Source organism: Gavialis gangeticus, unplaced genomic scaffold (assembly GCF_001723915.1).
Source record: "Gavialis gangeticus isolate Ggan-Ray unplaced genomic scaffold, GavGan_comp1, whole genome shotgun sequence".
Lineage (NCBI taxonomy): Eukaryota > Metazoa > Chordata > Crocodylia > Gavialidae > Gavialis > Gavialis gangeticus.
This window is the reverse complement of record NW_017729008.1, coordinates 9,877,861-9,892,361: the sequence shown is the minus strand read 5'-3', so window position 1 is coordinate 9,892,361 and position 14,501 is coordinate 9,877,861. Positions and strand designations below refer to the sequence as shown.

The 14,501-nt window shown below is 43.8% G+C and overlaps 1 protein-coding gene across 1 annotated transcript in view; it reads right to left on the bottom strand.

Annotated features, from left to right (window-relative positions):
• Positions 1-9,273, bottom strand: part of CERK (ceramide kinase) — a 56,451-nt gene extending 47,178 nt beyond the window's left edge. The window contains exons 1-3 of the mRNA XM_019509321.1: positions 9,216-9,273; positions 3,584-3,694; positions 1,356-1,478 (exon numbers count right to left, since the gene is read on the bottom strand). Coding sequence (XP_019364866.1) covers positions 1,356-1,478; positions 3,584-3,694; positions 9,216-9,273 — 292 coding nt within the window. The remainder of the gene's footprint in view (positions 1-1,355; positions 1,479-3,583; positions 3,695-9,215) is intronic.
• Between the last annotated feature and the right edge of the window lie 5,228 nt (positions 9,274-14,501).

Below are 14,501 nucleotides of genomic sequence, written 5' to 3'. Positions count from 1 at the left end.
TCCCCCTACATCCCCGAGCAACTGCTGAATAGTCCTCCTTAGTGATGACCCCTCCTTTCCATTGGGAGTAAGCCTCCTTTTTGGCAAGGAGACATTCCCGGATGTTTTTAGTGAGCCATGGAGGCTTATATGCTCTCCTGCCCCCTTTGAACCTCCTGGGGATTACCTTCCTCTGGGCTTGGAGGATCGTCTCCTTAAGGAGCGACCACTCCCTTTGGACACCCGGCTCCCCTCCCCTCCGACTTGGCTGACAATATCAGGTCTTGCCCAGGCATATGCCCAGGAAGTACGTACCAGCTCCAGAAGCCTTATGGAAATCATAAAGTAGAGAGATATAACTGGATTAAATGCCATGGTTTGAGTTATATGTGAAAGCAAGTTAGATGATCTGCTAACCCCTGTTGGGTTACAACTACAGAAGGAAAAGGGTTCAACCTTGTAGCTTCCGGACAGCTCATGGCTAGTAGTAGTAAAGCAATTTAGTCATTAAAAAGTGATCTCTCAAAATTAGATTTAAGTTAATATTAATGTTTTGCACATTAAGGAAATTCACAATTAACATAAGAGCATACACAGATGGAGTGATTTTGCTTTCTTTTGACACTTGCCTAGAATGGTATAGATTAGAAATAATCCTGTTGTATCCAGGTGTGGGGCTAGATGACCTGCTAAACAGCCCTAATTTTTCTATGATTTGATGATGATTCTTTGAATTTGTGTTATAAGTGGCAGAAAGCTTCTCTCAAACATAATAGTTAAACAGCCAGCAATTGGCAAGCACTTTGAAGATGACACTTACGTGGATACTACCTTGGTTTACTGTGAGAGGAAAAGTTAGCACATCTTTAGTTACTTGTAACAGACATAGGTTTTCATTTCCCATGCCTTTGGCAAAATTTACTATAACTATATACCCACATTTGACTTGAACTTAGCATGGTGGGGCCCTGATAACAAAAGAGCTTCTAAGTGCTGTACAAACACATACAAAAAAGCATAATCCTTACGTCATTGGCTTTCCAATCAACGAGAGAAGTATGAGGGGAGAAGGGTGGGAAGACAGAAAAAACAACGTGTATGTTTGAAGCTAATGAAGTTAGGGGAGGTGGTTATACGGCAGCACGATCCCCTGTATATTGCACACACAGAGGTCAGGGTCCTTTGCCAGCATTCCCATATGGAAAGCTTCTCCATGCCTATTATTCTACTTCAAATAGGCTAGGCTGCAAGCCAATTCCACATTCCCTTCCTTGGGAAGATATAAAAGATAGTTCTAAGAGATGTGTCAAAATCTTAAATAACCTACTTCATGTGCCTTGAAAATAATGTTTATTAGAGTAATTTACTCAACTTACTCTGTGAATCAAGTAATTCTTTAAGTGCCTGTATCCACTGGTTGCACAGCTGTTCATCAATGCACCCAAACGTTATTTCACTGCACCGCCAGCGGTGGTTTCGTGCTCTTTTAACATAATGCACTGTCAAAAGAAGTCAGTTTAATCCCATAAGTTTTGCATGAAGTCTGAAATGCACTTTTTGTAGCTTGTGCTCATACTTAAACACTAAAACATAATGAAAAGGCATTAATGGGTACAAAATTATGACCATTCCTTCCTGGAACATTTTTCTATTGGAATGATGACGAATGAAAACTTTCATATAAAAAGTGTTCAAAAATGTGTTTCACATCACCAGATAACAAAAAACATAATCACAGTAATTCCTTTTAAGTTCAAATTACAGTTACTGCTCAAATATTGAAAACAGACTTTAAAAAGAAATACTACATTTTCCAGAAACCAATTACAGAAGTGATTTGAGAAATGCAAAAGCTACTCTATCCATGTGCCTGAATTTTTGTTTGGAAAAAAATACATCATTTCAAGTTTGAAAAGTTCAATTAATAACTATTTTTTAAAATGCATAGGCTCAGAATCTCCAATTTCACACTAGATGACAGAGAGACTAAAGGAATGGAGTGCAATTAAAAAAACCTTTTAAAAGTCAATTTTAGTCCTCTCTGGTAGTATGTGTGTATAGGGGAAGAGAACCAGGAAGTAAATCTCTCTCTCATGAGTAATAAATACACCTAAAGGTTTGAAGAATATGTTCTGGCCACACAGTACTGACATTATGTTTGCGTCAGGAGAACAGCCTCTCCTAGCACAAAGACAGCATACAGCCATTCAAACGCTTTCCTGCAGAAGAAAAAAAAAGGATCTTTTACAAGAAAGTTCTACCTCTTCCAACCAGGAAGAACTCTCTCTGCCTGTATTAACTTGAATGGCTGCCCACTTCTCTTGGGGGTTGAGGACACCCAATATCTGTTTCTCCTCCAGCTGTCCAAGGGAAACAGAAGGAGAGAGAAAGTGCTCAGAGTCAAGCTGTTATGGAACCCTGTGGGAACCCCACACCTATCCCACCAGCAAACTTACCTGCAGTATGAGGGGCCATTCTCCTGACTTGGAAACCCTCCTCCAGCCCTAGGGGGGGTCCTGATGAGAAAGAAAAGCCTCTGCCTAGGGCACTCTTCCAGTTCAATCTGGAGGTATAGTTTGGAGGAGACCAGAGGATGGGGGCAGAAAGGCAGGTGCACATGCAGCTGCAGCTGGAGCCATCCTGGAACTTCCCAGGTACAATTGGGAGCTAGAAGATTACCTACCTCACCTCCCTCCATTCTGGTTCTCTGTCCCCAGGCGTTAAATACTACCCTCTCTGGCTCACCACCCTGATTCACAGCCCTGCCACTTTAAATTCCACGTGTTGCCCAGCTGGGTGGTGTACACAGCAATTTAAAAGCTGGGGCCCAAAGTTAGAGAGGCTCTCCATGGCCCCATTTCCCCATACCTCCAGCATGGGGTGCCACCCTGTGTGCACCCCATGTAAGCTGTCAAAGACGTGACTTAAAACCCAGGGAGCTGCCTACTGACAGCCTGCCGCACTTTATCTGCATAGCTCGCCAGCAGAAGGGCTGAAATGCATGTACACTCTAGTCCCTAGCCTATTTTTCTACCTGTAAGAATTTATCTGAAGTTCTTACCAGTAAAAATGCATGCCTGTCTGCGGACTCTAGTCCTCCAACACAAGGTTTGGGCATGCCACCTTTCTGGGGTTAGGGGAAAAGAGTTGACATCACATTGCTAATGAGGCTGGATTACTGTCAGACCTCACTTCAATGTATGACTGAAGTACCTGCATACAAAATACGTGAGAATTCTCAAGCTTGGCAGAAAAGCTGAACACCGGCCAACTTTATTTAGGATTCATTTCCCAATAGCTTTTATTCAATTCCCTAGTGAAGTAGTAGAGAATCTACAATTCTACAATTATTTGCTTGTTGAGAGAGGTATAATAAAGCGAGGGTTATGATTAAATTACAGAACTAAATACAAAAACATAGATAATTAAAAATGTCTTTTTTAAAGCATTTTAATAGTAAAAGAAAACTATTGGTCACATTCTTTTCTATAAAAGCTCTTTGCATAACTTCCTTTTAGATTGAAGGCCTTTTAAAAAGTTTCCTAATTGCTTTCAGAGGACTAAATTATAGACTAGATTTCAAGAATAGGATTAGTTACTATACCTGTGAAAGCATGTGGTTTTGACATTTTTTGCCATTTTCCGCTATCACATTGCTTCTTATCAATTTCGGTTTCTTCTACAGCAATGATCTCAGAGGCTGGGACAACATTTTCTGTGAAAACACAAAATCCATGTATATCAACAATAAAGAAGAATCTTAAAACAGCTTCAAAAGTTTAGTGTAAGTTATATGTTCATATACAGTGTAAGGAGTAAGTGAACATCAGACAAGAAACGATGAAAAAAGTTGGTGCAACTAAGTCAGGAATAGAAGGCAAACTCCTATTTGCCACTTGCCCTTTCTTGGGATGACACTAACCTAAGGCTGCCTTGATCAGTAGAAGCCACACACAACTTTAAACACATGTAACAAATGCGTTTCCTAAAGTTAGGAGAACCGGGAACAGTAAAACTGCCACTGACCCTGTTAGACCTTGTCTGACAGTGGGAGATACTCAAGACTTCAGAAAGGAACTACAAGAAATCATAAGTACAGTAACACAGTGGGAGCTAACTTTTGAGTATCACTCTGATACCCCTTCTATTGCTGTTCTAGTGCCTGTTCTATTGCTCTGGTTTCTGCCTGAGCTCCTGCTCTGCTTTCTGCCTTATCTACTGCTGTGCTTCCTATCTCTCCCTGTTCCGCCCTGTGCCACACTGTAGCGCTGTGCAAAGCTTTGGTTGCTGATTTGATTTGGAGGCGATTCCGCCCAATTTGGTGGCCGAATCTCCGAATCCAAATTGAATCAGGAGATCCATCAAATCCGAAGATTCCAAATCGATTTGGAAAAGAGTCAGAGAGATTTGGACTGGCCGGGAAGAGGAAGACACAGTCAGGTGGCTGCAGGTTCTCCCATGGTTTCTCTGCTTGTGCCTGCCTCTCCCCGGGCAGGGGGAGTCGTGGGAGAAGCCCCATGGCTGTCCTGCCCAGTACCATTCCTCACCTAGCCCCAGCATCCTGGCACTTTAAAAAAAAAAAGCAAAAAAAAGCTCTGCACTCACCAGATGTAGCAGTGGCAATCGGGGCCTCTGAGGGCTCATGGCAGAGCACCCCACCGCAGCATGGGCAGTGGAAGGCAGCCAGGATCACCCCCACCCGCCTGGTACCCACGTGGCAGCTGCCCCATGGTGCAGGTGCAGTGCAGCTTGGCAGAGCACGGTGCGCTGTCTGGGAGCCGGGACTGCTGGGGCTGAGCAGTGCCAGACTCTGGCTGACAGGTAAAGTTGCCCCAGCTCCCAGACAGTGCACAGCACCCTGCCAAGCTACTCTGCACCCGCACAATGCAACAGCTGCTGCGTGGGTACCAAGTGGAGGTGGGGGGGGGACAATCCCCACTACCCCTCATTGCTCCGTGCGGCACAGGGGGGCTCTGCCACAAGCCCTCAGAGGCCCCGATCACTGCTGCTACAGCCGGTGAGTACAGGGATTTTTTTTTCCTTTTTTTTTTTTTTTTTTTTTAAGTGCCGGGAGGCTGGGGCCAGGTGGAGGATGGGGCCAGGCAAGGCAGCCATGGGGGCTTCTCCTGCAGCTCCCTCTGCCTGGGAAGAGGCAGGCACAGGTGGAGGAGCTGTGGGAGAACCTGCAGCCACCTGGCTGTGCCTGCCTCTCCCCAGCTGATCCGAATCCCTGAATCAGCAACAAATCAGTACCGAATCTCTGATTCTGATTTGCCCAGATCAAATGGGGTCAGTGATTTGAATCACCGAATCAAATCACTGTCCTCCAAGTCAGCCAAATCTGAATTGAATACTTCCCTATTCACACAGGCCTACCACACATGCTGCTTGTGCCACCACTTGTGGTACTCATGCCACAGGATTAGCCACCCCTGCAGTAAGACATAGTAAAGGAATATCCTGCCTACAGGGGAAGTTTTTAACCCATTAATTACAGTCAGTTCATGAAAAAGAGCTGTTCATATCAATCCTTAATTTTTTAAATCCTACTGAACACTGCCTCACTAGCTCTTTTGGCAGTGGATTAAATATTAAATCATGCTGCTGCAAAAAAATTAAAAATTCCTTAATATTATTTTACAGTTCTTGTCTTTCAGACTACATAAATTTTGTTACTGTATTATGACAGCAATCCACTACTAAACTCTTCTATAATAGCGCCTCTGTAGCAAGCTACAGGCTGGCACCTGAAGCACTTAGCAAGCTGGCAACAAGCCACCCCATAAAGGGCCTCACCTGGCAAGCAATCAGCAATAATGGAGGGTGGGGTGTTGACTGGCTGACAGGATATAAAAGGACAGGAAGGGGAAGTAAAGTGAGGAGAAAATGTTTGAATGGGGGAGGGAGGATTCCTTGAAGGAAGACTAACAGGGTGAGCCCTAATCCATGCTGGGAGTATTTATTTTGGATTGCTTGAGATTTGTAATTAAACCCTGTGGTACAGTTTAACTCAGGACTTTGAAGCTTGTGTTGCTGATTCCAGGTTAAAAGTGTGCTCATTAGGATTGTTTTTGTTTTCTGGCTGGGTCCTGGGAAGCAGAAGAACCCAGCCTATGCGTCTGAAACCAAAGAAATGGTCCCTTGGACTAGGCTGAAGGGCTCAAGAACTGAACTGAACTGGATGGAGCTGGGCTACATTCTCCTCTCGGTTGTCTTAATTTCTACTGTAAAGAAATTATACACCTCAAGCCTTATCACTTGCATTGCTTTTCTGCTGCACTTTGGGAGGTGGTAAATAATAGTCACTGAAATATTTAAGGTGAAATGAGAATTGTTTCTTGGAATGGTTTCTATTCCACCCTTCATACAACCAACAATTTTGGGTTGAGGAAGGTACAGGAGCAGGTACTGGCTTTATAGAAGTTCTCACTGAGCTGTCCATAATAATCATCTCTTTCCCTATGGATTATATATGCAAGAATAACTTGAATTAATCAGTACATTACATCTGTACACTCTGTCTTCTATATGTTGATACACTTAAAGAATATAGTAGGTTAAAGAGGCACTGTTTTCCTCTACAAATTCTGTGCTTCCTACCCACCTACAACCTATTCATTCAATTGCTTCACCTATTATACCCCACTTCTGGTACTGAAGAAAGGTTTGCTGGTTCATCTTTATAGATCAGTCTAATCCCACTATTACTCTTATTTAGAAAGCTGACTCCTAAAAATTCTATAAATATCTGAAAAATAACAGTTTGGTATAAAATTTGCTAGATGTCGTAGTTGTAAGGTGTGGATAAGATTGAGGCAGCTGTTTCTTTAACAGTCATGAGTATAGATATGAGTGAATGTATTTGCTTAAAAAAGGACAGAAAACTTCAGTTTTACCATGAGAAGGAATTTTGGGGGCGGGGTGTGGGGGAGAATCAAAAACTCAATTAGTGAGCAAAAAAAGCAAGGGAGTTGGGACTGCATTAGCAGGAGTATTGTATACATGACATAGTAGGTAATAGTACCCTTTTACTTGGCACTGGTTAGGCCTCAGCTAGAGTACTGTATGCAGTTCTAGGCTTTGCATTTTTAAGATGTAGATAAGATGGACAAGATCCAGAAACAAGGAACAAAGATGATAAAGGGATTGGAATACAAGCCATATGAGGAAATGTTGAAAGAACTAGGTATGTTTAGCTGGGAGAAGAGAATATGATAGTAGTAGTTTTTAAATAACTGGAAGGTGGTCATAAAAAATACACCATAACGACAATCTTGAGCAACTGTTCTCACTCTCTACAGAGGAAGACACAAAGCAATGGGCTTAAACTACAGGAAAACAGATTAAGATTACATCTCAGAATATACTCCCTTAATGCCAGAACAGTACAATGAGAGAAAAGGCAGCCTAGTGAAGCTGTAGAATCTCTTCATTAGAGCCTTTCAAGAAAAGGCTGGATAAGCTTTTGACAGGGATGGTTTAGGAACAGCGTATCGTGCATTCATGCAGGGGTTAAATGAGCCCGATGTCCTTTCCAGCCTCAGGACTGTATACCTAATTCTTTCATATTGGGTTGCGACAGCAAATGGCCAGCTCTTTCAATACACTGGGTGAAAAAAAGTTATTTTAATGCTGAGTTACTTTGACTCTTTGAATATGAAGTAGTAAATAAAAAAAACTAATAAGGGGGTGGGAGTGTGTGGGAGAAGATGGCCAGGAGAAAATGAGGTGGGTTTAGCTCTACCTTTTTGCCACTCTTTGCATCTTATCTTTTATTTTGAAATAACTGGCACATTCCAATGAGCTCGATAAGGGAAGACAGCTTTGTTATATTTATAACAACTGCAATTTAATTATCAAATTCACTTTCATATTACTTGCATATGCTAAATGGAAATCATTCCAATTAAATAAAACTTAAAATGCCAGATTGTTTTAATGCCCATTTTGGAAAAGAGCTTTGGTGACTGGATGCTAAGGGTAGTAAAAGAAGGCACATTTCTTTATTGTACATTGTCTATATACCAAGGAAATAAAGCTGCCCAAACCCACAGATAACAACTGGGTTACTGCTTGAAAAATATTCAAATTGCTGTTACTGCAAGCTTTACATACAGCCACCAAATTTATCCTGGCACATTTTACATGGCTTAGGTTTAAAAGACAACCTGTATCCCAAACTGGGTTTTATGAAGATGGAGAGTCTCTCAAATTAAAAATGGCAGACCTAGGTAAACCAGCACTGAGCAGAGAGCCTAGAGAATAGCATGCTGTACAATTTCTACTGAATTCTCCAGTGGAATCCATTTCCTCTCCAGAAGCAGACGATGTTTTTTGCATCCATGCTTTTCCACTGGGGAAGTTCCAGACTCCAAGCTTGCTCTGACGGCTTTTGTTTGAAGAGTAATTTTGAAGTCAATACCATGATGTTAGAATGCCTATCATGCTAGCAGGGAAGTCATCTATTGTCTTTGGCTGTTGACTTATCATTAAAGTTTCAGGTTCTAGATGCAGAATTATAATGCAGGATTATAGTGTTAAAAAAAATAGAAACTGACTTACAACTAGACTTTACAAGGCAAAAACACAAAAATCATTACTCGATGGGCATATTGCCAAATTTCCATATAGTTTGCTCAGGTTCATTTTTCCCTGAAGACAGTCATATTCTGCACTGTGGAGAACTTCCCAGAAGCCTATGTACAATGCTATAATGATTTAGGCAAGGTTTTGACCATTCTTTGAAAGTTGGGCATAGATCTACCTGATCTTTCCATATGGCTAGTTTTATTAAAGAGATTAGGGGAGGGACTTTTTCCTGTGTTATCAGCAGCTGAGGGTTAGGTTCATCTCCACTCCTCCTCAAAGCCTTGTAGAAACAGCAACATTGAACTCACAAGATTTGCAGTGATTTCACTTCTAGAGTAGGCAACACTATGCAAGTTAACAAAATCTCTCTAAAATTTCTCATAGATGCTACCCTTGTGCCACCATAAATGTGTTTATGTCAACAGAAGTTGCAAATAAAAAGGTGTTCAAGCCCACTGTTGCACTGCAAGGCCCCAAAATACTGCCCCAACCAAATGTAGTCAATTTGTGATGTATTAGTTTGCTGATTACATGTCCTGAAAATCCCCTGCAGAGGATTTCCACAAGCGTGCTTATTGGGGTGCTGCTGAGCTGCAACTTAGGGTGTGCATCTGTAAGCAGGAGAACACGCATAGGGGCTCCCACACTTGCAGTTATATTCCCTGGGAATTCCCCTGGCGTGAGCATCTTGCTGCTAGGCCCCATCTTGCGTGTAGCACCTGGGCTGTTCCACAGGATCAGACTCCAGAAATCCCAGGAGCAGCAAGGAGCTAAGCCTGAGGTCCAACTATTTATGGATCCCAATAAAGTGCACTAACACATAGGCTGGTGGAGCTGATACTGCCCTGAAGACAATGTCTGTTTTATAGCATGGATACTAGTTTACTTGCTGTTTGACTATTTAATTTTATCCATGGTTTGAAAAATCTCAGTACCAAACTAACTTAAAAGGCTGCAGTAGTACTAGAAACCATGCAAATACTACTAAGATCCATTGTCCTTCTAGACCAGTAGTCACCAACCAGTGGATCGCAATAGTCAGAGGCTCCATGACCGACCAGTCGATCTCGGTCTCAGTCCTAGGGTTACCATACATCTGGGTTTTCCCAGACATGTCCCATTTTTTTGGACCCCTGTCCTCGTGTCTGGGTAATGTGAGCAAATATCCAGGTTTCTGCTTTGCCTCTGCTTTCTCAGGCTGGCTGCTTGGGGCTGGGAGCAGCAGACAAGGTGATTGGCTGTTGGGGGTCACATGGTCTACATGTGCGCCTCGGCAAACTCCCGAAAGAGAGAGAGAGAGAGAGAGAGAGAGAGAAAGTGTGTGTTGCATGCACAGCACAGCTGGGGGGGGCAGGGGCGGCGGGTCGGGAGTGAGGGGCAGGGGGCTGCAGGGCACAGGCAGCATTGGGGGTGTAGGGGCTTGGGAGTTAGGAGCAGAGGCAGGGCATAGGCATATCACTGCCCCCCATCATATATTCCCCCGCTTCTCTTACCTTCCACCCTTCCTGCCCGCAAGTGTCCTCTTTTTAGGTACTGGAAAAATTGTAACTCTAATAAACTGTTGTTTCTACACTATTCTTTGAGGTAGATCCTGGGTTGCACTTTAATTCAAAAAGTAAGCTTGTGCTTAAAAAGGTTGGAGATCACTGTTCTAAACAAAGGACTTCAAGGTCTAAATCAGTTATCAGTTAGAACATGTAATTTAAAAGGCATAAATTCCTGTTTTACCTCTTCTTATCTCACTCTGAAGCATGAGAAATGACACCTAGATAATTTCCCAACGTCTGAATCAACTGGATGCAATTTTTCAAAAGTTATTGATTTAACACAGAAAAAACCGCCATTGTACTGAATGTGAGCCTCACTGGCCTTAACTCTGACGTTTTCTTGGTCAAAATGGTAGGAGAGCAATCCACTGCCTACTCTCATAATTTCCTAAACTGGGAACCTGAATAGTGGCAAGCTGCAACGGATCTTACTAAGAGACCACCCTTCTCCCCTCTGCCTCAATAAAATGAACTTGAATAATCCCCAGCATGCCTACGAAAACAGAGTGGTTCTCTTCCTCTCTTTGTTGAGAGATTATTCTCTTAGAACAAGCCCATATTTATCTACCAACTGTACTCTTGATGCCTTTCCCTTTTGCAGTTGTCTCTCCACAAATAGCATAAACCAGCCTTAATAAGTTGTGTGTGGTTTTTTTGTTTGTTTGCTTGTTTGTTTTACTGTGGGGTTTTTTTTAAATGCTTAAGGAATTAATACATCAAGCACACGTTTCACATCATAGTCTTTCCTCCAAGCCAGGAAGATCCACCACCACTTTCTTTTTGTATTTGGCTAGCTCCACTTGCTTCAGTAAAGTTGATTCCAGATTACGGAAGTGTTTTCAGTCAGGCTTGGTGGCTTACCTGCCTGAGTGCTTATAGCTTTATTGACTAAATTAACAGCCAATCGAGTACAGTCTTTGCATAAACAATTCATAATACTTTGCCTTTGTTCCAAAGTCTGTCTGTACTTTCAATATGCACAGAATCATTAAATCATTAAAAGTGAAGCAAGACTAAAGTACAACCCAAAGTTCCCATTCATCCTTCTTGGAGGAAATCAAAATATATATTGTACAGATGCTGTTACATGCAAGGTTCCTGTTTTAATTAAACAAACTTCTTGAAAGCTACAGTTGCTCTGCTTGACCATGATTAGCTCCAGCATTGAGAGAGATTTCTTTCCTATGCTTAATTTCATGTCCTTCATGATGCCAGCCTCAGGACTTCGAGTTAGTGCTGCTCCAAAGAATAGGAACACTTTATAATGTGAAAATTCATAAGGCAGAATGCTACTGACTGATTGTGGCAGGGCACCTTTGGGTGCCTGCCACTTCAAGGGCAGAGGCAGGCAGCTACCAGGTGTCTGATGAGGGCAGCTGCTTTGGAACATGAGGTGTATAATGGCTGCAGTTTGCTGCTGCCAGCCCAGGCAGAAACATCGCCTGGCTGAGTGGCATGGGAATCTAGAGGTGAGAGCAGGAGGCTCTTGGTCCTGGGCATGACCTAAAACTGCACCCTCCCAGGAATGGGTGGCCTGGTGGGGCTTCTAGTGGTGCAAGAGGCCCCAGGAAATGCCAGGCCAGTTACCCTGCTGGTGAAAGGCAGATCGGTGTGCCTTCACCCCAGCCCCCACCACGTGGTGGGTAATTCTGAGAGCTGGGGGAGTAGTGGGGGCCATGTATGCCCACATGTAGGTGCCTGGGTCCAGCAGGCATGCAGATCCCGGCGCCCCCAGAGGGGTTCATGTGTAGAGCACTGGGAGGCCCCGCCCAGAGTAGGGCTGAAGTGGGAGCAGGCCTGAAGGACAGTCCGACGGGTGTGCTGAGTAGGGCCAAATGGGAGTAAGCCTGAAGGCCAGCGCAAGGGTGAGCTCCATGAGAAGTCAGTTGCAAGCATGAGACAGAGACCCCAGGGTGGGGTGTAATGTAAAGCTGTCCAGTGAGGGGCTTGGGGAAGAACTAGCCCAGGGTTTGGCACAAGGCCGGACCACATAGCACAGGGGAGCTCACGGGAACCAAAGGACTGCGTGGTGAAGCCAGTATGTGAGCAGTGAAGCCTGATGGCCCAAGAGGGGCTGCTCAAGGAGGAGCAAGGGCAGTGGAGTGTGACCCAAGGGCAGTGGAGTGTGTAATGGGTGGTATGCCAGAGGCCCCAGTGAGAGGCGGGGCAGAGTATGAGAGGTGAGGCAGTGTGAATGCACGGGTGAGTGGAGCCAAACTTTGGATTGGGTTTGCTCTGGTCTCAGACCGGGGAGTAATACTAATCTGGCTGCCATCTGTGAGGCATGGGCTGTGGTGTAGGGGAGGTTCAGAGCTGCAGATAGCGCACCCTGGCATCAGGGCAGGACATGGGCAGTCTCCCACATTATACCAGCAGTTTATGGAACAGCAAAGGTGTGGCAGGGGAAACTGGGCAGACTGCCCAAGGGACACAGGTGGATGGGCCAGCATGAGGCCTGGCCCCAAGAGCTGCCCCCTGTCACACTGATGTTGTCCATTTGATTTTTTTTTTAAAACTAACAGTTGGATCCGTGTCCTAAAGTACAGCAAGTGTCTTGTTATGACAATATTTTAATGAAAAGTTGGCAGTATTCAGTCATTTGCTAGTTGTGAGTATATTTAAATAAACAAGTTAAATTCTGTGAACATTAACTTGTATGTCAACCCCCCTAGCTCCTTCTCAACTACTTGAGACAGCTGCGTTAATCATCTTATGTAACTGAAGTCCATTTGGAAAACTACTGTAGACATAGACAAAAATAGGCCTCTGCATACTGTATTGCTGCTTGTTCCTCTGCTAAATCCACAATCTAAATGTTGCTTTGAAACTCACTAAATTAAGGATATTTTTTTTATAAAGAAAAGAGAAGCATAGTCATTTCATTTTGATATACAAGGAAAGCATGCATATGCTAAAGTTCAGGAAACTAACAGTTTTAACAAAACTATTTTTGGAATACTACAGGTTTTGCAACTGTCAAAGTAACTCTTGGTAACTGCAAAGCTCAAATTTAAATAATTGTTCTTTAAGCTGCTACAGTTTTTTTTAATATGTTATATATAATGGAAACAAGGCACTAATAAAATTAAACAGACTACACATACTGGCACATTAAGGCTATATGGCTTTCCTTTTCTCTCTTCAGTTTGCTGACAATGGGCAAACCAGAGTCAGCAAACTGAAAAGACAGTCTAGTCACCACTAATTTAAGATCTGGGTAACAATGATTTTACAGAAAACATACTAGTTGACAGACTAGAAAAATGTCTGCAAAGACTATCATTGTTCCAAGGATTAAGGGTTGGGAGGGAAGTGTCTTGTGCTTGATGTACAAAATGTCTAACTCTTATTCACAAAGTGAACCCCACCCCGCTCAAAACATGGGTTTTTAGAAGGGATGTAAGACATAAACTTCAGAAAAATCTTATGACTCATGTTTGTACACTTAACAGCACTAACATTCAAGGGTGCCACGGGGTGCCAGGTAAAAGATCTTGCAGCACCCTGGTTGAGAATCACTGGTTTACATGCAGACCCTCTCTGCCCTGGAAAGTAAAGACTTATCACAGCCAACAACATTTTGTGAGCCAAATTCTGCTCTAACTGACAGTTCTGGCAATCGCACTATTTCAGCACAGGAACAGAAGAGAAAAGCTGAACACTACAACTGGAAATTCAGCAGGTTGGTAGATATTTATAAACCAAGAAATAATCCAGTCTACAGAGATGTGGCACTGGCTGTGCCTGCCACTTTAAGGGCCTGGAGCTAGCAGCTACCAGATGCCTAATGAGGGCAGCCATTTTGAATCTGGGGCTGCCCATATAAACAGGGCAGTTCTGCTGCTGGAGGCCAGGCAACAACATCTCCTGGCCGGAGGGCTCCTGATATCATCTGGAGGTAAGGGAGGAGCTGTAGGGGATGTTATGGAGGCTCCTGGTCCTGGGTACGACCTAAAACTGCACCCTGCAGTGAGTGGGTTGCCTGGTGGGGCTCCCAGTGGCACGGGAGCCCCCAGGAAATACCAGGCCAGTTACCACCCTGGTGAAAGGCGGGTCGGGGAGCCTTAACCCGACAGGGGGTTAAGGGGGGTGAAATCTCCAAAGAGGAGTATACCTCCTCAGCTCGGGCCTGTAGGCGAGCTGTTAGGAAGGCCAAGGCGGACATGGAGCTCGGACTAGCGTCCAAGATAACAAAAAGTCCTTTTTCAAATATATTGGGAGGATGAAGAAGGTGCCGGGTAATGTGGGACCCCTGCAGGATACGCTGGGCAATTTGGTGGTTGCGTCAGAAGAGAAAGCGGACCTCTTTAACCAATTCTTCACCTCCGTTTTCTTGTGCAGGGACCGGGACTTCCCTGCTGTGATAGAAGCCGGACTCGAGGGGAT